The sequence below is a fragment of the Mus pahari genome, chromosome 1 (genome assembly GCF_900095145.1).
Source record: "Mus pahari chromosome 1, PAHARI_EIJ_v1.1, whole genome shotgun sequence".
Lineage (NCBI taxonomy): Eukaryota > Metazoa > Chordata > Mammalia > Rodentia > Muridae > Mus > Mus pahari.
Genome location: NC_034590.1, coordinates 37,170,173 through 37,194,313, shown reverse-complemented (window position 1 = coordinate 37,194,313; position 24,141 = coordinate 37,170,173). Strand labels below are relative to the sequence as shown.

General features: G+C 42.4%; 1 protein-coding gene across 8 annotated transcripts in view; it reads left to right on the top strand.

The window, feature by feature from the left end:
• Positions 1-16,218, top strand: part of Tjp1 (tight junction protein 1) — a 232,727-nt gene extending 216,509 nt beyond the window's left edge. For 4 of the 8 annotated variants that reach the window (XM_021187445.2, XM_029539387.1, XM_029539367.1 and 1 more), the window contains 6 exons: positions 330-557; positions 5,642-5,808; positions 8,431-8,905; positions 11,071-11,288; positions 12,571-12,714; positions 14,722-16,217. In XM_021187445.2, coding sequence (XP_021043104.2) covers positions 330-557; positions 5,642-5,808; positions 8,431-8,905; positions 11,071-11,288; positions 12,571-12,714; positions 14,722-14,816 — 1,327 coding nt within the window. In that variant the 3' untranslated portion in view covers positions 14,817-16,217. Of the gene's footprint in view, positions 1-329; positions 558-5,641; positions 5,809-8,430; positions 8,906-11,070; positions 11,289-12,570; positions 12,715-14,721 lie in introns of all 8 variants that reach the window. The other 4 variants (XM_029539293.1, XM_029539421.1, XM_021187454.2 and 1 more) reach the window with 2 other exon arrangements.
• Positions 16,219-24,141: the final 7,923 nt, after the last annotated feature.

Here is a 24,141-nt window from a genome sequence, read left to right as displayed (position 1 = left end):
ACCCCCTTAACAACCAAGCATTTGAGTTTCCCAATTGTACTGAGATACTCCTGAGGCAGAGGTGCCTGCGTTTGCATGGCAACATGAGGATGTTATTTCAGAATATACATGCTGACTTTTTGACTATGCCATTAAAACCCAAACAGTCATAGCTCACAGTAAAAAGATGAAGTACAAAACAAGATAGACCACTCCTGAAGAACAGCACCTGACACCGGCCTGTGCACATAGACAAAAGGGGGAAAATCAAGATAAGATTAGATTCTTATGTTCCATTGTCTTTGTAAAATTAACACCTAAAAATTGTTTTACTTGTTCTTCATGATCAGGCTCCCAGAGCCTCAGAAACCTCAAGTGAAGCCACCCGAAGATATTGTTCGATCAAATCATTATGACCCTGAGGAGGATGACGAGTATTATCGGAAACAGCTCTCTTACTTTGACCGAAGAGGTTTTGAAAGCAAGCCTTCTGCACATACTCCTGCTGGCCGTCACTCAGAGCCTGCCAAGCCGGGCCATTCTCAGGGTCAGCCAGACTTCTCCAGTTACTCTTCAAAGTAAGTCCTTTCACCTAAGTCTCACCTGAGATGAGACGAGTTTCAGTAGGGTGATGTAGAGTTCAAGTTCTAAGGAAATTGGACACAGTGTATCACTGCTCAAGATGCTGCTTTCTAGAGGCTGTAGTTCCTGGTTGTTACTCTTAACCCTAACATCGGATACAGAGTTTTGATGTAAGGAAAGTTGCTAAAAGCAAGAGTTTTGGTGAAAAGAGTGAGCTTAAGACCCTTAAGTGAAGATGAATCTTCAGTCTCTCCATATAGGGATATACACTTAATGATAATCTTTTCCTTATTTTGTTTTTTTCTTTAAGACTTAGAACTAGGTAGGTGAGGGGGTCCTAGGGAACACTCAGGTATTTGTTTTTGGTTTCACAATGGTGAGAAGAGCTGTTTTGATCTTACTTTTTCGAGCATGGGGGTTTGTGGAGTTTTCTAGCCTGGCTTTACAGACGGTCGGGCGAGATGAAGTGACAGCTTTCTTGTCTCAGTCTTTCCCTCTGTGTGCTTCTCTCTTTTGTGACTTCTGTGCTGGTGCACTTTTCTCTGGTGCCTGCTGGATTAGTGCTTCGTGCTGCTGCTCCATCTCTGCTCGGACCCTCACAGAGTTTGGGACTGAGAGTTGAGTATGATCCAGCACAGGCACCAGTGAGCTCATACTCCACAAAACAAGACCCATAGAAACGATGGGTTTTGTCACAAAGAATTTATTTATGAAGTCATGGGAGCTGCCCAGACAAATCCTACAAGGCAGATGGTCTGGAAAGCAAGGTCAGAGAGGTCCTTGGGAGCCTTGAAATTCAGAGAAGGGCTACATTCTTTACCTGGTACACTCAAGAGTCCAGAGGAATTCCAATCCACTGAAAACCCATTTCTAGTGCCCCACCCAGCTAAGTCACTTTAGGTAAATGGAGCTGTGGCTCAGGCATAAGAAATACGAGTTTTGTGCCCAGGATTAAAGGCATTCACATTTTTACTGACCCTCAACTCTTAGGATTCTGTGAAACTATTATATAGTACTGAGGAAACTTCTTTTAGATTATATTTTGAAACTTGTGATATTGAAGACCCAATTTAGTTACTTCTGTTTTCTGAGATATCATTAGTAAAGATTTAGAACACCTTCGTCTCTCTAAGTCTTTGTTTTTATTGAAGAAATCAGTTTGTGAGAGATACAGCTGCATACTTTGTATTGTAGATAAATACAGTATCTAGATAGAGTACCAAGTCATTTAAGCTCAGTTTTTCGTAAGGCAAAGGGTATATTCTATAGTAATTTTATCTTTAAAAATAGTGTGTACAAGTCTTTTGCCCACATGTATGTATGTGCACCATACATGTGCCCAGTGCCCACAGAAACCAGAAAGGAGCATCAGATCCCTTGGAATTACAGTTAAATATGGTTACGAACCACTATATGACTTCTGGGAACTGAGTCAGGGTCTCCTGCATGAGCAGCAAGTGCTCGTAACTGCTGAGCCACCTCTAGCTCCATGTAGTCATTTATTTTAACTGTGTCTTTAAGAGATGAAACAAAATGCATTTATTTGTTTAGAAAAGGTGGGTGCACCACATTGTGCCCGTAAAATTCAAAGAACAACTTTTGGGAGTTGGTTCTTTTCTTCCACGGTGTGAGTCTAGGTCTAGGGAGAATGGGCGGGTGGACCTCGAGTTGTCAGGCTTCGAAGCGAGGGCCTTACTTGCTGAGCTTTCTTCTGGGGCCGGAAGTGATCCCTTTTAAGTGTTGTGTGAAACTCAGGAATTCCTGTTAGAGGAGGGCCAAGGAATTTCAAGAAAGACTTTATCTTTTTACATACCTGATATATAGGATATAGCCTTTAAAATTTATTTATGCCAGGGCATGAAAGATGGCTCAATATGGTTAAGAGTGCTGGCTGTTCTTCTAGAGGAATTCAGTTCCCAGCACCCACCAGGCAGCTCACAACTGTCTGCAACTACAGTTTCAGGGGACCCAACATCTTCACACAGACAAAACACCAATGCACGTAAAATAAAATTTTAAAATTATGTATGTCTAAGTTTGCCTGTGAATCAGATAAAAAGTTGTTCCATTTTTAGCTTTTTGTTATTTTTTTTTTTTTTTTGCAATTCCTGTTCATGTCAGGCTGTTCGTTTCTTTCTTTCTTTTTTTTTTTTCTTTCCAATTTTTATTAGGTGTTTATTTCATTTATATTTTAAATGCTACCCCCAAAGTCCCCTATACCCCACCCACTCCCACTTCTTGGCCCTGGCATTCCCCTGTGCTGGGGCATATAAAGTTTGCAAGACCAAGGAGCCTCTCTCCCCAATGATGGCCAACTAGGCCATCTTCTGCTACATATGCAGCTAGAGACAAGCTCTGGGGGTGCTGGTTAGTTCATATTGTTCCACCTATAGGGTTGCAGACCTCTTCAGCTCCTTGGGTACTTTCTCTAGCTCCTCTATTGGGGGCCCTGTGTTCCATTCGTTAGCTGACTGTGAGCATCCACTTCTATTTTTGCCAGGCACTGGCATAGCCTCACAAGAGACAGCTATATCGGGCCCTTTCGGCAAAATCTTGCTGGTATATGCAATAGTGTGTGCGTTTGGTGGCTGATTATGGGATGGACCCCAGGGTGGGGCAGTTTTTGTATGGTCCATCCTTTCGTCTCAGCTCCAAACATTGTCTCTGTAACCCCTTCCATGGGAGTTTTGTTCTCAATTGTAAGAAGGGGCGAAGTGTCCACATTTTGATCTTCCTTCTTCTTGAGTTGAAAAGCATTTTAGATTTTATGTTAATTGGATTGTTTTTTAAGAGTGTAAATTTAGTTATTTGTGTTACATAATGTTCAAGTGGGGTCTAGAACACTGCCTAAGAACCCAGCATTTATTGATTTAATGGAGCTCACTCAGTAAAGGATACAGTGTGCTAATTGCACCAGTCATCCACCCCACTGCTAGTCGGGTCTGGGAGGAGCCCATGCTAGCACTGGTTCTCACAGGTAAGCGTTGCCATTGAATGAAACAGTGTCTGTCTCTCTTGCCACTTTGCTTTCTGAGAACTAAATGTAGGAGATAGATGGATGGCAGGCAATTCTTTGTTATTGTTCATGATGAGCGTATTGTGTGTGGCAGCTTTACAAATAAGCATCTTCCCACCACAAGATTTAGCTTCCTACTGGAGGGCTTGCTAGAAAAGAAAAGAACACCATTGATCATGGCCATGTTCGAAAGGTCCTTGTGTTTTCATTTGCCAGTTTGTCTTTATAAGGGGTCAGAATACCTGTCAGTCAAGAGACATGTACCCCTTCTCCTGTCTTTACTTATGCCATTTCTTTTGCCCAACTTTTTCTTTTTTTTGAATTGGGCTTTATTTATTCATGATTTGTTGATTATTATTTGATAATTGCTTATTATCTTACTTCGTTACTTTCTCTTCTGTTTTGTTTTGTTACTCACGGCAGGGTTTCTCTGTGTAGTCCAGTCTGGGCTTACAATATGATACGCCTACCTCTGCAGGGATTAAAGGCACACACCACCACCATCCAGTGACTCTTTGCTTTTATTTTTGAGTGCTGTGGGTGTTGAGCCCAGGACCTGAGATGTGATGGGCAAGTGCCCTGCCGCTGAGCGTGCCCCGCCGCTGAGCTGTACCTTATTCTGGCTCATTTCTCTGCTCACCATTAGCTGCTGCGGCATAGGTGAGCAGAGGCTGAGCTGAGGGCACAGAAGGCAGTGTGAGGACACAGATATGTGTGGGGGGTAGGGTATAACTAAGTTAATTATTGGTTAATACTATTGCTGATTCCACTGGCTATGTGAGAGTGAGTGGTATGTTCTTTTATGAAGCAGGCTATGTTAAGATTATAGATGTTGGTTAATATTTTAAATGACATTTGAGTTCTATTTGCTGTAAATCTTAGTTAGATTGACCGTTTTCTTTCATTTTTCTATTGCGCTTGCTTTGCCATCACCTAGATTTCTTGGCTCTTACACTAGCTATGACTACTTGAAAAGGAGCATCAAGTGGTAAGACTGGCATTGATGTGAGGCTGTTCCATGAGGTGTCCCTCACTGTGTCATTGGCATTATGTGCACTTTCAGATCTTAATGTTGTCTTCTAACATTGAAGTCTAAATATGTATAAGCAAGGTACCAGCTAATTTTGATGCTGCTCATAAAACTAGATTATTTTCAATAAATATTGTATGAAAACAAATACATATTTCAAATCCGTGTTATTGTCTGTGCACATAATCCCAGGCAGCTTGGCACTCTGCAGTAAGGCTCAGGTGGCAGGGTTGCAATTATGGGTCTATTTAGATTCCTTTGTTTAAATTCTATGTGTTACTTATTAACAATTGGCAATTCGAAAAAACTAAGGATACATGGCACAATTTTTACTAGACAAGTCTTGTAAAGTAAAGTAGTGTCTGCTACTCTAGCAATCACTAAACATAGCAAAAGAGCAAGAAACCAGGGCAGATTTTAAAGATGCCCGGTTTTTCTAGTGTTACTGGAACACAACCCTGCCTGTCCATTGACGGACTATGTCTAATTTTGCCTGGTAACAGTGAAGTCAGATGGCTGTGGCAGAGACCCTATGACTCAAAAAGGCAAACCCTTTTATCTGGCTCTTCACGGGAAAAGCCTGCCAGCATTGGGTCTACGACATCGTGTTTTATGGTGCTTTGAGTATGCTTGACACCAAGATTTTGTACCTGAGATATAAAATTAGAAGCTAGTTTAAAGAAGGTTTGTGCCAAAATAACATTTCTCAAAATATTTGCAAAACTTCCTTAAATCCACTATTTTTATAAATATCAGAAATATTAAAAGTATACCCAAAATTTCATCTGCCTTTTAGTAGATCTCTCCTGGATGTTTTACTAATACTCTTCAAGTATCTGTGCTGTCTTGACATTTCTCGTGCTGATGGATTTGGTTGTATATTATGGTAGAGTTGCTGCCTATACTCATGAGAATTAATTGTGAAGTTGTGACATTTCTAGATACTTTTTTTTTTTTTTAAAGAAACAGCAGCAGTTTTGTGATGGGATTCATTTTTCCTGCATTGAAATTTCTTCTATTTTTCTTTTAAATAGGGGAAAACCTGAAACTGATGCTGTGGATAGATCATTCGGTGAGAAACGTTACGATCCAGCCCAGGCCACACCTCCTCCTCCTCCATTGCCCTCACAGTACAGCCAACCAGCTCCGCCTCTGTCCAGCTCTTCTCTCCACATACATTCCAAGGGCGCCCAGGGTGAAGGTAGGAAGCTAAGGCATTGATGTATTACTGTAATAGAGTAATGGTTGTGAAGTTAAATTCTTACAGTTTTGAAGCTTAGGTGACTTTAAATTTTTTATAAAAAGTCCAAAAAATGTTTGGGCTGGTAACAGTGAAAAATAAAGGTTTTGTCAAAAATGTCTGTCATTTTGGCATGGTAGCTCATGTCTTTAATCCTGGTGCAGAGCAGAGAATCTGAGTTTTGTGACTACCCACCCTCGTCTGTAGAATACGTCCCTTGCCAGCTAGGGCACATATTAACTTGCACAGAAAAGAAAGAAAATGTGTTGTGTTACCTTCTGTTTATTTAAATGATTATTATAGTGCACGAGCCTTGTAGCTAAATGAATTTTTGTCAAAACACCCCCCCCCACACACACACACACACACAACCCCTGGTATTTTTTTTTAACATAGCTTAATTTTATATCAATCTCCACATCTTGAAAACAGTACCTGTTAATTGATGTGCCTCAGTTTAAATATTTAAGGGCCATAGAGATGGCTCAGCAGGTTAAATTGCTTCATTGGGCCTGATGTGAAGTCCAGCCCTGGAACCTGCATGGTAGAAGGAAAGAACTGATTCAGGCCAGTTCTCTGCTGACATACACTCTCAGTGGTACGACACACTCACATGCTAAATGAGATGTAATTTTAAATATTTGAATAGTACCTTATAAGACTTATTATGCTCCATTTTAAAATATGGACATAAGAAAGCCATACAGTTTTACACAGAAAATACCTTTTTATCTTTCAATAAAATCTCAATGAATGTAGCTTACTCATTTGAATAGCTAGATAATATTCTACCCTAATATAATAAAATTTTTTCTCTTCTTGACATTTGTTAGTACCTATCTATTACACAGGAATCAGATTGGAGGGCAGCATTCTTGAAACAAACCAATTACTGTACACATAGCTCACTCATTCTTAGAGATGCATGTGGTGGTACATGCCTTTAGTTCTGGCACTTCAGAGACAAAGGCTAGCCTGGGCTAAACAGTTTTTTGTTTTGTTTGTTTGTTTTTTGGGGTTTTCAAGACAGGGTTTCTCTGTGTAATTGTCCTGAAACTGACTCTCTAGACCAGACTGGCCTTGAACTCAAGAGATCCACCTGCCTCTGCCTCTTGATTGCTGGGATTAAAGGTATACAACACCATTGCCTGGCTAAACAGCAAATTCTGTGCACAATTAAGAGACCTACCCAAGGAAGAAAAACAAATGGTTTAAACAGACATCTTTTGCTGATTCCCCTCCTTAAGGAAGAAAGATTTGTGTTTCCCTAAGTGATGCTAGCTAGAAGGTTTTGTTGGTATTGATTTGTTTTAATAGGTGCCTTTTATCACAGTTAGGAGCGATCTCTAGTCTTAGTTTGCTGGAAGTATTTTGTTGAATGTTTTTCTCTTGTGAGCTGGAGAGATGGCTCAGTGTTTAACAGCACTTGCTGCTCTTACAGTGGGCTTGGGTTTGGCTCCCTGCACCACATCAGGCAGCCCTTGACTGGCTGACTCCAGATCCAGATGCTCCAACATCATAATCTGGCCTACACAGGCACTGGGCACATATGTGGTAAACACACATACATGCATCTGTACTCACATACACATAAATAAAAATCGAGCACTTGGGAGGCAGAGACAGGCGGATCTATAGAGCAAGTTCCAGGACAACCAAGGCTACCCAGAAAAGCCCTGTCTCAGGGAGGAGGAGTCTTTAAAATTAAAAATATTTACTTCTCAAATTATCAGGATCATCTGATTTTTCTACCTTATTATCTTAATGTGGTTATATTATTGTGCTCATGAAGAATTTAGATTCATAGTTTTCTTGAAATGGCTTTGTCTGATTTTGTTATCAGTGTTATACTAGTTCTGTAAAAGAGAACATAGCTTTTCTTTTCCTTTATCTTTGCTTTAAAACAAAACGAAAAACCGACATTTCCCCACCAGTGTTCCTTTTTTGTGACTTCGTAGCGGTTCGGTGGTTCTGTTCTCCGCTGCTCCAGCAGAGTGTAGCCATCCCTGCTGCTCTCCACGTCCATGGACACTTGAGTTGCCCCATTTGTCAGCTTTGCCTGTTCCCTGGTTGTGATACGATCTTTAACGATTAGTTTATTTCCTGTTTCCCTGATGGTTAGGTTAGTGTCTTACTGCACAGTGCTTGGCGATTTACAGAGAGGCAGGTGTTCTTCACTTCTGCACAGAGGATTAATACTGATGGCCTCTTAGACAGTTTTAAAGTATCTCCTACTACTGTGAACCTGCTATGCCTTTTTTTTTTTTTTTTAAATGCTTTGGGTAACGATGAGTTTTCAATACTGATAGGTTTCATATAATCAAATTGTCATTCCGTTTCTAATTTTCAGTAGATAGTGGGACAGAGTTACTCAAGACACGTATCTTAGGGGGCCAGTGCTTTCGTAGCCTCTTTCTGAATCTGAGGCAACCAGCTACACTCAAACTTGTCAACATCACATGGGACCCAGGACTTTACCTTAGGGCATGTTAATGCCAGTAAAGAAAGCAAAGGGCTGTTAGAATGATTTTCAGGGAGTTTTTTTTTTTTTTTTAAATGTATGTATGTATGTTTGTTTTTCAGGCAATTCAGTAGCATTGGATTTTCAGAACTCATATATGTCCAAACCAGACCCACCCCCATCTCAGAGTAAACCAGCAACTTTCAGACCACCAACCCGAGAAGACCCTCCTCAGACTTTCTATCCCCAGAAAAGTTTCCCGGACAAAGCTCCAGTTAATGGAGCTGAGCAGACTCAGAAAACCATCACTCCAGTGTACAATCGATTCACACCAAAGCCGTACACAAGTTCTGCTCGGCCATTTGAACGCAAATTTGAAAGTCCGAAGTTCAACCATAATCTTCTGCCAAGTGAAACTGTACATAAACCTGAATTGTCTTCAAAAACTCCTACTTCTCCAAAAACTCTTATGAAAGCTCATAGTTCAGCACAGCCTCCAGAGTTTGACAGTGGAGTTGAAACTTTCTCTGTTTACACAGATAAGCCTAAATATCAAATGAATAATATCAGCACCATGCCTAAAGCTGTTCCCGTGAGGTAAGATATTGTAAGGCCCCGAAAGGAGGGACTCCCTCTGGTCCGGTACTCTCTCGGGTCCCCAGTAATTCGAGATACACCTTTTACACACCTTGCTGTAAATCACATGAGGTACTTTATTTACGAGGCCTCGGGCCGACTCGTATCTCACGCAGGAGACAGAGGAGTCGACCCAGTCCCTCAGAAGTAAGGGGTTCTTATAGGGTTAGGATTGGGGGGGGCAGGAGAGTTGGTGCAGCCACAAGTGATTGGCTCATTTGAACATACAATGCAACAAGATAGTACAGCCAGCCGGAGTGGCAGAATTCCAGAGGCCGGGGGCCTAGTCTGGGGCACCTCTGGTCAGTGTGTGACCCTGAGTGAACCGGGGTGAGATGCCTCCTTGGCAGAGTTTATGAGCTAACCTTGACAGCCCCAGCTGGCTCCGGCACTCCCTTATCTGTATGGCCTTGTTAGTCTTAGCGGCCGGGTGGGCTCCATCTTTACAGTGTTCGGCCTTGAGCCTTTGAATTTTCTTTTCAGTCTCAAACATAGGAAGATGGGTGCCTGGCTGGGGCAACTGAGATAATTGCCTAGCTAGCTGTCAGGTGGAGGAACAGAAGACCTTCAGCTGCCCTAAAAGAACAAAGGCTCTTTACTAGCCACATTCCTAATGATCTAGGGAACAAGTTTTGGGGAAGTGTTAGAATTTAGGGCTCTACAATATTAACTTGCCTTTGTTTAAAGTGTTGCTTGACATGATTTTTTTTTTTTTTTAATTGGAAGGCAGAGTGATCCCCCTGTCTCCCAGGTGCTGGGATTACAGATTTGCAGCTATAGTTTGAAGTAGTTTATATGATAAGACTTGAAATGATAAATTATACCTGTAAACTAAACTGTTACTATAGTAGATAACATTTTGTAGAACATCCTCCAGGAGGTGAAAGGTGTTAATCAGATTCTAAAGCTAATGAGCATATAGCATCAGTAAGTATTGTCATTATCCCTGTGTCACCAGTAGCTCAGATGAGAGAGCAGAAGACAGTTTGCCCAACCAGCATCATATAGAAAGCTAGAGGGGGTAAGTAAGCCTGTGGTCATCTGATCTCAAAGCCCAAGTATGATGGGCAGATACATCTATTCCTCATTTACTATTTAGTCAGCTAGGGTGCAGGAAAGAATAGAATGTAGTGACCTCAGGATGGCAATTGAAGGCAGTGGTAAGATAGATGGTCACGTCTCCCATAGCCTAACTCAGGCAGGTTTTTGTGTCTGCTTGTGGTTGATCAGAGCCATCTGCACATACTGCTGACTCAGTTCAGCCCCTTCAGACTTTCAGGTTGTCCATGAAGGAGAAGCGCTCACAGGTAGAAACAAGGACCATGAAGGCCACCTGAAGTCTGCTTCTCAAGTTGGTTATGTCAGTGTGCCTTCCCGTAGTCAGTCAGTAGCAGGGTCCTTGCTATGCATGGCTACATGGTGTTACCACATCAGGTGATGGGAGCTGTTCCCTTTCCATTTGCTTCAGCAGTCTATCCCTGACCCTGCCTGCACTCATGCTGGAGAGAAGCTGACTTCAGTTCACATACTTCCAAGTTGTTAGGCCATCTTTTCTATCACATTAAAATTGTGGCTTAAAACTTCACAAAGTCTTGATAGATAGTTTCATCCTCTGCCTTTGTCTTTTTCGGGATCTTTGAGATGTACCATACCAGACCTTACCTTGGATCCTTGGAGGCTTTAAACCTTTGTCAGCTTGGGCAATGGGATTCAGGATGTCCCAAGGAAGGGTACTGTGTGTGTGTGTACTGAAATTCCAAAGCTCTCTTCTGTGCTATACTGTTTTCTGTGTAACCAACTGAGCCTTAGCGACTCTGTGATTTAAAACACCCATTTCATGGATGTTCACTAAGACCCACAGTAGCTGTAAGACCAAAGAGCCATGTTTGATACATTGAAATTACACTGCTATTTATAGTAGCCTCATTCTTTACTTTCAGAAAGGCAGTTTTGATTTTTTCCAGAAAGAGCATGCTCTTAGCCCTCTGAGTAAGACTTTTCACTTGTTTAAGTAAAGAACTTCAAAATTGTTCGGAGAAGTAAGGTTAAATACTTAAATTGTAACAGCAGTAAAGGGAAGCCTGTGCGTATACTAGGATTTTCACTTGCCATTTTTGACCCCTTAGTCCTTCAGCTGTGGAAGAAGATGAAGATGAGGATGGTCATACTGTAGTGGCTACAGCTCGTGGCATTTTTAATAGCAATGGTGGTGTGTTGAGTTCCATAGAAACCGGTGTTAGTATAATTATCCCACAAGGAGCCATTCCTGAAGGAGTTGAGCAAGAAATCTATTTCAAAGTCTGCAGAGACAATAGCATTCTCCCACCTTTAGATAAAGAGAAAGGTAAGTGTGCTTATTGTCTGCTTCACTGTAGTAACTCCAGCGTAGCCCTGAGTGTACCTGTTTACGGCGGCCAGCCACAGGGATAAGCAGAAAGCCTACGTGAATGTTTTACGCTAATCACAGCATTTTCTTTGTACAACTGAGGGCCTCTCAAATGAACCTTCTGCAGGGAAGTAGTACCACTGGCATGTGATTGGGGGTCGGGGGTGGAGTCCACAGGAGGCACAGTACTTTACTCTCTGTGTGAGAAAGAAATGATGTTTGACGGCAGGCCTCTCACATGACAGCTAGGCTGTTTGCCTGACCTAATCAAATTTGTAAGCCCATGTATCTCAAGATAGTTGATATCATCCACTCAAGAAGGTTTTGCCCTTCCTGTCAACTATTACCTCAGGAGGCAACACTATTGAACACTCAGCACAGTGAGTGGCATGTCCTTAGAAGGTGGGGAGCATATTTCTGAACAGTTTAAGGAAACTGAGAATGTTGTTGTTTTCATAACCTTCCTAGATCCATCAGCACATTGATGAATTGAGGTGTGATTACTTTTAGCAGTTCTTGATTTCACTAAACATGGTATTGTAACCCACTTTCTAGAGGTACTCTGCCTTAAAAACAGTAGGACTCATACTGTTGGCCCTGCTTGAATACCTGAACACATGCATAGCAAACACTTAAAAACGAAAAGCATAGGTTAGTAGGATGGCTCAGTGGGCAAAGGTGCCTGCTTCTAACCCTAGAGATAAGAATTTGATTCCTGGGGCCCATACAATCAAAGGAGAGAACTGATTTCCTGCAGGTTACACTCTGACCTTCACTAGCACAGCATGGCATGTGCATGTTCACACACACACACACACACACACACACACACACACACACACACACCAAATAAGGTCCTCCCCTCACCCAGGAAATGCAAAGAAGTGCTTCAGATATGTTGTGCTACAGACTTATTTGGTGGAATTCGAATTTAATAGCCCCTGGTTATATGGGGTTTTATAGTACTAGAAATGTAAAATAAGGGCATCAGAGATGGAGTGTATTAGTTATATGTTGAAATACTGTTTCAGCCACATTGTTAGATAAAATATTAAAATGAATGTCACATTTCCTCTAATATATCAAAATCTTACAAGTTACAATTGTAGTGTCCACTGTATTTGTCTTAGCACTGCTATGGAGAACTCCTGTCATTTGGCTTTAGCAAATGTGCACTAGGAGGGACTGTATCTAGTGGGAAGACTTCACCTCTGTCACTCCTGTCTCTCCTTGACTCCAGGTGAGACCCTGCTGAGCCCCCTAGTGATGTGCGGGCCCCATGGCCTCAAGTTCCTGAAGCCTGTGGAGCTGCGCTTGCCACACTGTGCGTCCATGACTCCTGACGGTTGGTCTTTTGCTCTAAAATCATCCGACTCCTCGTCGGGTATGCTCTCTTCACTCTGTCTCTGGGGCTTTGGGAACTGTCATTGATTAATGCCTGAGCTCTTGGTGCTTCCCATGCTGTGTGTGAACAGATCTTCCCCCTGTCCCTGTGGCCTTGTAAGCATTGCTACTATTTTAAACGTGTGGTTTATATGCTATAAATGCATATGGAACCGTGGAGACTTTTCTACCTTTTAATAATTGGCAATTTGGCTAAAAATTGGCTGTTCTTGGGGCTTAAAAAATTTATATAATCTCTCAGATTTTTTTCAAGGTGCAAAGTATTTATTATACTAACCTTAGAAAGTTTCCACAGTGATGGTGCCTGGCCAGGGGGTTGGTTTTTTCCAGCCTGAACCTCTCAAGTAACTCTTGTTATGTACTATTTTAAGTGACTTTTGCTCATTGGCTCATGATTTCAAAGCTTGCATCGCATTTTCATATTTCTTGATTGAGTAACTTAGAAGTCAGTCTTTACTACCAGTATTGTTCACCCTAACAGGATCCTTAGAAGAACAAAAATGTAAAGTTTTACTCCTAAATTTGTATAAATCAGTGAGTATTAGTAAGTTTCAGTTTGGTCTAATATGAAGTAAAGGTTACAATACAAAGTTTACAATAGGGTCCTATTTAAATATTCCTTTGGAAGAAAGCATTATAGGCTAATTTGAAGTCGTGAAGGCAAAGTTCAGCAGTATTGAAAATGGGCACTGAGAGGCCGGAGACGGCTGCAGGTTTGAGGCCAGCTTTGTCTAAACTGCCTGCTGCAAGTGGCCTTACATGATACACAGATGAGGTACATGTTTGTCACTTCCAGTGATTGTGGGCTACTGTTCAGTTGTGCTTAGACCACACACTTTCTGTGAGCATTGCAGTGTGTTCTCCCAGAAAATAGATACACCTTTGTGTGACCCAGTACCTCGGTAGACCGCATTGCTACCGCTAACTTACCTGCTCAGTAGGTGAGTGTCGGTAAGTACTGACGTGAGTGCAGCAAACGCTAGTATGTTGAGAAGAAACTTAAAACATAATGATGAGAAGGTTGCCTTTGATTTCTAGAGTTGTCTGAATCGTTTTGTCAGTGATTCCTTATTAAAGCATTCGATTCACTGTCAAATGTGATGCATATCTTACAGTACATAGAGGCCACAACTGGTATAGTTGATAGTCATCCGGTCGTTAGAGGGGCTGCCTGGTATATCACAGGAGGGCTAGTCGCTTCTCTGTCTCAGTCGTCTGGGTGTTGTCTGTGGCAGAAGCTTCTTCTCACTGTCTCCCAGGCACAGAAGCTTTCCTGGCCGAGGCCTATTAGAAGGAACAGTCAGCAGCTTTGAGTCTCAACTCCCTTGGCTACCACAGAGGCAGTTTCCCATCGTTCACAGGTCATACCCACTGCCAGGTCTCTGTGCAGGATATAAATCTGAAAATACCAAGGGTTTCTTTAAAACTCAAACACCAAGAGCTACATAGCCAGTGGGTGTTTGAATTCCCACAAATGCCACCAATGATTTTATTGCACAGCCAGAATTGGGGAAGGCTCTGGTGTTGTCTTGCTGGTTTGACTTGGTAAGGAGGAAGAGTCTTCAGGAAGTAGGTGCGACAGAACTTGGCAAAATATCCTCTGTGTGCAGTAACTGAATGTGAGCAGTGTGTTCTTACATTTGACTCAAATGGGTTACCATACAGTACTATCCAAAATGTTAGTAGTTGTATACACTGCAGAGCAACTCCAGTTGTCTCAGCCATGTGATTGTCTGAGTCTTTATAACTTTTATTCCTATATTAAAAGTCCAATGAATTGGATAACAAAAGAGACATATAAAACAGCTTTCAGATGGTTGTAGCCAGCAAGTCTACTTAAAACACTGTTTGGATAGAAGTATAATATTTGAAGAAATAGAAGAAAATTCTAATATGTGTGTTTATATTTGTTCCATTAATAGCAAAACATTGTGGGTAGCAGTCTAGACAATCATAAGCAACATCAAAATCTTTTTTTCTCTCATAGGTGACCCTAAAACCTGGCAAAACAAGTGTCTCCCTGGAGATCCGAATTACCTTGTTGGAGCCAACTGTGTCTCTGTGCTGATTGACCACTTCTAATTCTGAGCGTATAGGAACTGGACTAAGCAATGTGAACGTGGATTGAACTTACTAAATCTAAATGGAACCACTCTAATGAGTATTATATTTTCTTAGAATTTATACTGCAATTGGTAGTATTAAGCATTTGTTGGAACTGATGAAGGTTAGCGAGCATGCCCCTGAGCCACGGTCAGAAAACATGCTGCAAGCTATGTGTTATTGAGTGAAGAACTGTCAGGCATTGGCTAGAGGTTCAAAGATATTTTTGCTTTGTAATGATTTTTGTACTTTTTTATGGTCACTGCTTAACTTCACATACTGATTTCCGTTAAAAATACCAGCCAGGAAATGGGGGTGCATTTGAGTTCTGTCCTTTCCAAAGTACACTCAAAGGTTATTACGGCCTTGGCCTGGCATACACATTTTATTTTATTATGCATGAGGTAATGTGCACACATTTTTTACAAATGCACCTGGAATATATAACCAATGTAGTGGATTTAACAGAAATGTACAGGGGGGATTTATAACTTGGGGAGGGAGGGTCAAATGAAGACAATTACTGTATATGAAAACACATTTCTCTTAGGGAAGGACACCAAAGCATGTGAGCCTGGTTCCATGGCCTCTGAATCTATAAATGAACATATCACCACAGACATCTAACCAGCAGGAATGCCTTACCCGCGTGGGTTTAATTCTTCCATCATTTCGCTGTGTATTACTAAGTTTTTATGAGTTTTTTGCATATCTAGATACTGTATCATCAGAAAGACTGAGTAGATTGTGGACTTGATGCTTTCAGAAATGTGTAAATCACCTGGAAGAAAACAATGGTGTGACTTAAAATATTTTTTTGACAGGGGGAGTGGCGGTCTTGTTTTTTGGGCTGTGCATCTGAGATGTTTGATGCTTTCAGGACGCATGTACATAATGCGTGCATACCACTTTTGTTCTTGGTTTGTAAATTAACTTTTATAAACTTTACCTTTTTATATATAAACAGAACCAAGTTTCTAAGGCTACCTTTGTATTCTCTCCTGTACCTCTTGAGCCTTGAACTTTGACCTCTGCAGCAATAAAGCAGCATTTCTACACATACAAGGTCATTTTTTAAAGAAAAAGAATGCACAGAGTTGTTACATTTTTAAGTGCTGCATTTAAAAGCTACAGTTACTCTAGTTTGATTAAATTCTTGCAAAGTTTCCCTTCTGTAAAATTTGTGATACAATACTGTGCCCTAAAGTGTATTTTTTTACTAATAGACAGTTTATTATGGCACATCAGCACGATTTCTGTTTAGATAATACACCACTACATTCTGTTAATAATCATTAGGTGTGGAAGGATTTCTTTTGTGGTTATTAAAAAAAAAATCTCAAATTTCTAAATCTGCAAGAATAAAACTTTTTAAAATACAGTATTAGTTTGGTTTATTTGCTCTGTTTCCCACTCCAAGCAACTTTATAACCCTGTTTTAAATTCGTGTGTGTGTGTGTGTGTGTGTGTGTNTGTGTGTGTGTGTGTGTNTGTGTGTGTGTGTGTGTGTGTGTGTGTGTGTGTGTGTGTGCGCGTGTGGTGTCTGTGTACATGTAGGCCACAGATGGATGTCAGCTATCTTCCTTTGTCAGCGTCCATCTTATTTTTGAGGCAGGATCTTGCCTTGAACCCAGAACTCTAAGATTGCTTGCCAGCAGGATTCAAGGGTCTGTCTGTATCCCCTCCCAGCCTCCCATGACTGGGGTGCGACATGTCCCGTCTGCATACTCAGTCTCTGCGTTGGTGCTTGCCATCCAGACTCAGGTCCTCACGAGTGCGAGAGCAACGCTTTTTATACACTAAGCCATCTCTTCAGCCCCTGCCATTCTGTTCGGAGCCTTTGCAGTAATCGCCATGTCACCTGCCATCCTAGTTAAATATTGTACATGCTGAGTCCTGTTTCCCACACCCACTGTGTACTGTGGATCGGGCATGCTAATCAAAAGCTAGTAGGCAAACTCTAGACTTCACGGTGTTCTCTCTGTTCTTTAGGACCCGTTTGTGCAGTCCTCTCTCCCGAACAGTTTATACCCTGGACCCTGTGTTAATACTACCACCTTTGAGAAGAAAATGGTTTTTACTGACTGCAGATACCCACTGTGCTAATCTTATTTATGTACCACATTACTGACATCAAAGTCATTTCTATACAGTTTTTTTTTTTTTTTTTTTTGGTACATACTTGTGAATGGTAGCCCACTTTTGTGGGTTTTGCTTCTTTCTGAAGATAAAGTTTATTCACATTATCCTTTTTGAGGTGTATAGTTCTCCAAATTTTGAGAAGTACATTCTTCTTGCCTAGGAAGCCATTTACCTATGAAAGCTAAAGCTGACTTGTTAAAGCATTACCATAGTTAATTCATAGAATGAGTTCCTCATCCCCATCCATACCTTGTACCCTGGCACACACTACTCCCTTTCCAGGCCTTAGTAACTCAGTCTCTTTACCATTGCTATGGCATCACCTTTTTGAGGGTATTGTAAATGGGGTCTGGAGCCTGGCTGCTTTCATATCACATGATGCAGTTGAGACTCATGTTTGATGTTATAGCTGTTGGCAACTTTTGTTACAGTAGTTGTTCCAGAGTGTGACTGTACTAGAGTTTATTCTCCTTGAGGAACTCTGAGGTTGTTTCCACATTTGGGAGATTATCAGTACAGCGTCTATAAACATTTACTTAGAAAATTTTATAGGAGTAACTTTGGTTTCACTTGACTAAATACCTAACAAAGTGATCACTGTCTCATACATTGTCTTTTTAACAAAAATAACAAAAGTTCCACTAGCTTGTTTCACAGTACCTGTATCTCTTCATTGGAGTTGCAGCCTGTGAGGGTCCAGTTTCCCACTCTCCCTGGCAGTTGTCTTCTATCTCTGCATCTCTGCTGAGCTGTCCTGGGGTTTGATAGACAGCTATCTAGTGACTCATGGTAGCTCATCTCTTGGTAAATACTGAAACCTTTTCTGTTTCTAAGTTAAGTCATTGGGGACTAAGGAGATGGCTCAGCCATCACAGTGCCTATTGCTCAAACATGAGGACATGTTAGGAACCCCCGCACCCACGTCAGTGACTCGGGTGTGTCAATTAGCACCTGTAATCCTGACGTTGGGGAGGCTGAGAGGAGTCCTGGTGCTTGCTGGCCAGCCAACCTAGCAGAATTGGTGAGTTACAGATTCATTGAGAGATGCTGTCTTAAAGAATAAAGTGGGGGAGCAGTTGGGGAAGCCCCCCGCCATCCATGTCTGGTCTTCATGCTCTACGTACACAGAAGGGTTTGGAGAGTCATACTTCACTGCCTAATGGATTATTAAGACACACTTAATGGTGCCTTTCACAGGAGGAAATCACTTGATAAGTCTGGTTGGTCCTTTCAGAGTCGGCTTTGACTACGTGCCTAAGAATGCTTTGCCTAACTCGTGGCACAAAGATTTTTGTGTCTTCAGTTTTTCTCACTGACTTCTTTTTTGACTCATGTTTAGGATGCATTCCTGAGTTGGTTTTATATGTAGCATGAGCTGTGTGTGTTGAGATGTACTCAGTCTGTTCTGTGTTTGCATGTCTGTATTGTAAATACATAAGTAAGACTTAACCTGGACATTGGGCTTCCATACATAAATTATTAGAACGTAACTCAGCAAGTATATTATTCGTGCCTATCTGCCTTTATTACATGGTAGAAGCAGCAGGCAACACGTATCTTTTTGTTTGTTTGTTTGTTTGAAACAGGGTTTCTCTGTGTAGCCCTGGCTGTCCTGGAACTCACTCTGTAGACCAGGCTGGTCTCGAACTCAGAAATCCGCCTGCCTCTGCCTTCCAAGTGCTGGGATTAAAGGTGTGCGCCACCACTGCCGACTTACGTATCTTATGCACCTCAGAGTTGACAGGAATAAGGCCATTTCTGTTCCCTAAAACCATCTTTGCACATTACTGAACATTCGTAATTTGTGAAGCACTCTGATGCTGGAAACCTAACATTTCCCTTACACTATTAGCACTGGTGGGAAATTTAGTTAATGTCTAGGGTTAAGTCAGTTCTTCCTCATTTTGACCTCTTGACAAATACATTCATGGGCATAGTACACAAGTGGTGGGACCCAGGTAAGAGCAGACCTTGACATACTAGATATTTTGACTCTAGTCAGGGATGCAGTAGCCAGTAAAGGGAGTGTGTCTGCAAATTCAGCCAGGTGAAGTGATTTTAGCTTGCCTTAATGCATGGTTTGAAATCACTGGATAGGAACGTAGTGGGGCATTTTTTATATAGTTTTCAGGAAGTACACTGTAGGGCTGTGCATAGGTCACAGAAGCTCTGAGGGTGTTCAGCTCGAGAGGAAGGTGCTCTAGAGGTCATTGTAATGTGCTGTCATTCCCAGAGCCTCACCGCCAGCTTGGATTTGATCACAGTCAAAGCTCATTTAGCTTTCTTAGTTTTACCCCTCTGTGTGCTTTACTTTAAAGCTACTTGGTGTCAAAGGAACCAATACTCAAGGGGGATAGAGTTAATATTTTTAGAATCACCAAGATGGATAAAACGTGTAGCCACAAACATTTAGGTTACGTCTAGAGCTTGTTCCCTCCAAGTTATCTGTAATCACTCAGGTCAGGGAGATGTTGGTACAGCTAAGCTACTTGGAAGTGAAATTTACACCCTTCTACATGTTAACACTCCACATGCTGTATACAATGCCCTGAGCTAGTGTGCTCATAGTTGCCAAGGAAACCACATGGTTATGAAGATTAGAAAATAGTTCTTGTTAGCCCAGGTGTTTTGCCTACTCAGTACCAGGCTGAGAAGATGTATATAGAGATGTCTATACAGATATGACATAACCTGAGACAGAATTAGCAGGCTATAGAAGACCCTCCACTAAGATCTGTCCTCTGCATTTGTCCGTGGAGACATTACAGACATAGGTACAGATACTGTGGGTGATAGGTTTTATCCTAGGCTTAGTTGTCAGTTGGCAGTCAGTAGAGGGTTTAATTTCCCATGCAAGAAGCAGTTGGTACAGTTTCCAGTACCACATAAAACTTGGTGTGTCTTGCATACTTGTAATCCTATCACTCAGTTTCAAGCCAGTCTAGGTTACATGAAGATGAAGAGAATACGTAAAGAACTCTTTAATTCTTAAAACAAGGAAAAATGGTCTTGTGAGCAATATGCTTACAAGTCCTCTGTGGTTAGGAGCTGGATCTTCAATTGGCAGTTTCCATGTGACAGCCCAGTTTGTAATGGGATCCTGGCATTGAGTTTAATTACTTTCCCTGTGCCACAGTAGTCTACACTAACAAAGCCAATCGAAGGAAGAGAGGAAGGACATGTTCAGCTAATAGTTTGTGGGTACAATCTGTACTAGCAGCAGGAACTTGAGGCACATGGTCACATTATACCCACAGAAGAAGAGGGGACAAAATGAGTGCCACTGCTCTTCTGTTTCCTTGCTACTGTAGTTCAGTCCAGGAACCAGCTCTGGACAGCTGCTGTTCACATATATAGAGTGGTCTTCCCGTCTCAGTTAACAGAATCCCTCATCTGCCCAGAGGTGATCAGGCCAGCCCTCACAGGTATGCCTGGACTCTTGCCTCCTAGGTGGCTCTAGTTCTTGTCAAATTGCAGTTAAATAGTAACCATCATATTGGGGCGTCCATGAGAAGCTTTAAGGTCAGAAGGTTTCCCAGAACGTGTCTTGAGAATTTTGCGTCTGGGGAGGGTTACCTAACTTAAAAGATGTTTGGCAGGTAGACACAGTAGCTGAGAGCTGAGGAGAGAGACAGAATGGAGTTCCATGTGTCTTTTGAAACCTCAGAGTTCACTGCCAGTGACACAACTTCCCCAACAAGGTCACATGTCCTAATTCTTCAAACAATTTTAACTAGAAACTGCAAAGTATTCCAGTATATGAGCCTAAGGGGAGGCATTCCCATTCAAATCTTATACAGGGATTAATGACCCTTCCAGAAGCTACAAGTTCCCAAATGAAAAGCCCAGTTCTGGGTGCGGGTACCTCCTCTTCAAGTGTTGATCAAGGCTGTCCCAAGACTATTATTCCCATTGCTCTTGTTACACACTAGAACTTGATGGTAAGACCCTACTACTGAAGCCACGCTTTGATTACGGGATTCGGTGAAATTAGTTGGTCCTGGCCAGGCTACTAATTCCCTCCTGGCTACTGTTCATGGTATCAGACAGTTGTCATGTAGGCTGCTGGGATTGGGGGTTCATCACAGTGTTACACAGCTACAGCCCTGTGAGCTGTGACCATCAGAGTGGCAAGGTGTGCCCATCAGTACAGTAATGGCACAGATATCAGGGGGGTTAGCAAAATGCTCTCTGTTTAGATTTAAGGCCCACTCCACAGAGGAATCGTACCTAGTACTGTAAATCTGACCAAGAGCCCGTGTCTGGGGAGCTCATGGGCTCCAGGGGTGAACCCGCCACTCTTACTGTGCTAAGTGGACAGAGTACCAAACCACTGTCTCAGTTAGTATCCGACACCTGTAGATTAGTGCAGCTCTCAGTTCATCAGAGGAGTGTGAGTTGTGAGTAGTGGTTAGCCGAACAACTGGCTAACATACGAAGAGTTATCTGTGGAGTGTTTAGACACAAATGGAATATTTGTATCTTACATTCCCACCATCCGAAGCCCAGGAACCATCCATCATGGAAAGGGGGGTGGAAGATTGTAAGAGCCAGTGATCACGGAAGAATGGAGCAAAACGGTATCTTCTGGACATGGCAGGATTACTGCAATCGCGAATGCAAGCAGCTGTAATGATTTGCACAAGACCAGGCAAATCACCAGTGTAGCATGGAGGGGAGCAGGGATTACAGGACACACACACACACACACACACACACACACGAGAGAGAGAGAGAGAGAGAGAGAGAGAGAGAGAGAGAGAGAGAAAATGAACCTCTGTTGATCCTTGGTGGCTTCTGAGAAAGATATTTGCTGTCTTCTAAGTGTGTGGCTCCTGGAATTTCCCCCATGCCACTGGCTGGCCCAACATGGATAAGTAAGTATATGGGCAACAGAAATTAGACTCAATGGGCCATTAAAAGGGGAAAAGGTTGGGAGGTGGGAATGGATCTGTGAGTAATTAGGGGGAGGCTTGGTGTTGATCAAAATACACTGAATGCATATATGAAGTTCTCAAACTAGTAAAAATATATTGTCTCACATCACCTAAGGATGAGGGATATCAGATGGGGGAAGGGGATCAGATAGAAAACAGCTTTCGACCTGAGGAGGCCTGGACTGCGACCCACCAGAATGCAACAACTCAGAACGGAATCTAACAAAGGGTTAGGAGGGCATTTGAAGGCAAGAAGATTTAAACCGGAATTGAATTTCTTAGCAGTTACTTTTAACTGTGGGTGTATGTAATAGCAATCACATGGGTCCATTGGTTCTTACCATATCCAGTACATTAACTGCAAGATTTCACAGATAGGTCCCCTGGAAATACCACTTTGTGTTCCAGGGTCAGAAGACCCAGGATGTGGGCCATGCCACAAGAAAGCAGAGGGTAGGTCTGTGTCTGCTGTCTTGATGGCCTTCTGGGGATGTGGGGAGGAGCCATGACAAACAGCTGTCACTAGTTTAGGAGACACTAGCTTATAGCTCAGCATCTTTGTGCCCACTACTTGATTAGGGCTGACAAGTGGGGTATCTTTGTTTTGTAACATTTCCACATGGGTTGTAAGAGTAACAGAACATTTTGTAAGAGTAGACACAGAGAGACATCTGTCCCGACTTCCTAAGTAGTACCCTTCTGCTGCATGTACATGCCCTGGAGGTACCTAGAGAGACAGCCCAGAATACCCCAGTAAAAGGTCACACAGTGGGTAGCTTAAACAGCAAGCATTCCTGGTGTGGCCCACACTTGCAATCCTAACCCTGCAGCTGGAGCAGGAGGATGGAGTTTGAAGTCAGGCTGGGTAGCATAACAAAGTCCTGACTTTTGGGAGCCCTAGAGGCTGGCAATCTAGATAAGGCTCACAGCCTGGTCACGTTCTGATGAGGTTTTCCTTCCTGAGTCAAAGGTGACCACTTTCCTTTTTTTTTTTTTTTTTTTTTTTCCACGTGAGAGGTTTATTAAGCAGGGATGGGGAGCGGCAAAGTGGGTAGAAGAGTAGAGGAGAGAGAGAGAGGAGGAGAAAAAGGGGAAGGGGGGAAAAGTAGAAGAGAAGAGAGCGGGGGGGTGAAGAGAGGAGGAGAAGAGAAAGAGGAGGAGGTGATCCCCTAATTTATACGGAGAATGACAGCACACCAATGAGGGTGGGGACTGAGCCAGGTGAGTTGTGGGATTGAGGGTCGTTGTCCTGGCAACGCAGGTCTAGTGTCACATGGTTGGGCCAGGCCTTGGAGTGTCCTGGTGCTAACATTCCTCCCTTCTTGTTATTATAAAAAGGGGAGAAAAAGAGAAGGGAAACCAACGGTGAAGAGGGAATAGGGGTGTCATGTCTCTTAAGCTACTTCCTGCTGTTTGGGGCGTCGGCACTTTTCAGGGTATATCTGGTCTTCACCATCGGAGTTTGTATGGCAATCATCTGAATCAGGTTCTCCTATGGACAGTGATTCTTTTGTGGGCAGCGGCTGGTAATCCTGTAACAGGAGCTGAATAACAGCTTGGTTAGAAATTTTTTGTACTNGTCTCTGAAGGAAGGTAGAGATAAGATTGATAAAACAAGGACCGAATAATAATGGCAGGATAATGACCAAGAAAGGTGTTATGAGTAGAAGGATCCACTTCCATATGTGGTTTTCAAAGGTACCAGAACCAGATGTCTCACGGTTGCTGAAGTTTCTTATGTCTGCCTGTAGCTCCTGGATTTTATTTTTTACTATCCAGGATTGGTTGACATAGAAGCAGCATTCTTCTTGTAGGAATAGGCAAAGGCAACCTTCTTTAGCTGTCAGGAAGTCTTGTCCTCGCCGCAACCACGGCTGCCAAAGAATCAATCTGCTTTTGGATAGTAAGCACAGTTTACACCAAAGAGAGGAACAGAGCAACAGTATGGGGTCATAGCATCACTGGAGTTAGGGCAGCTAACGAAGGGTGAGGTAAGGTTACTTGGTAGCATCAGCGGAGAAGATGTAAATGACACTTGTGAACTAGTTCTGGGAGGTACGCATAGCCAGCAATCTTTAAAGCGCCCAGGTCTGGTAACATTAAGGAGCTGGCAGGCTGAAGTCAAGGTCTGAAGCAACAGGCGGAATGACAAGTCAGTATTATTCATTAGGGGTGAAGTCAGGGAAGTAAGAGCCTTGGAGGAATGCTTGATTATCTCTCCTACC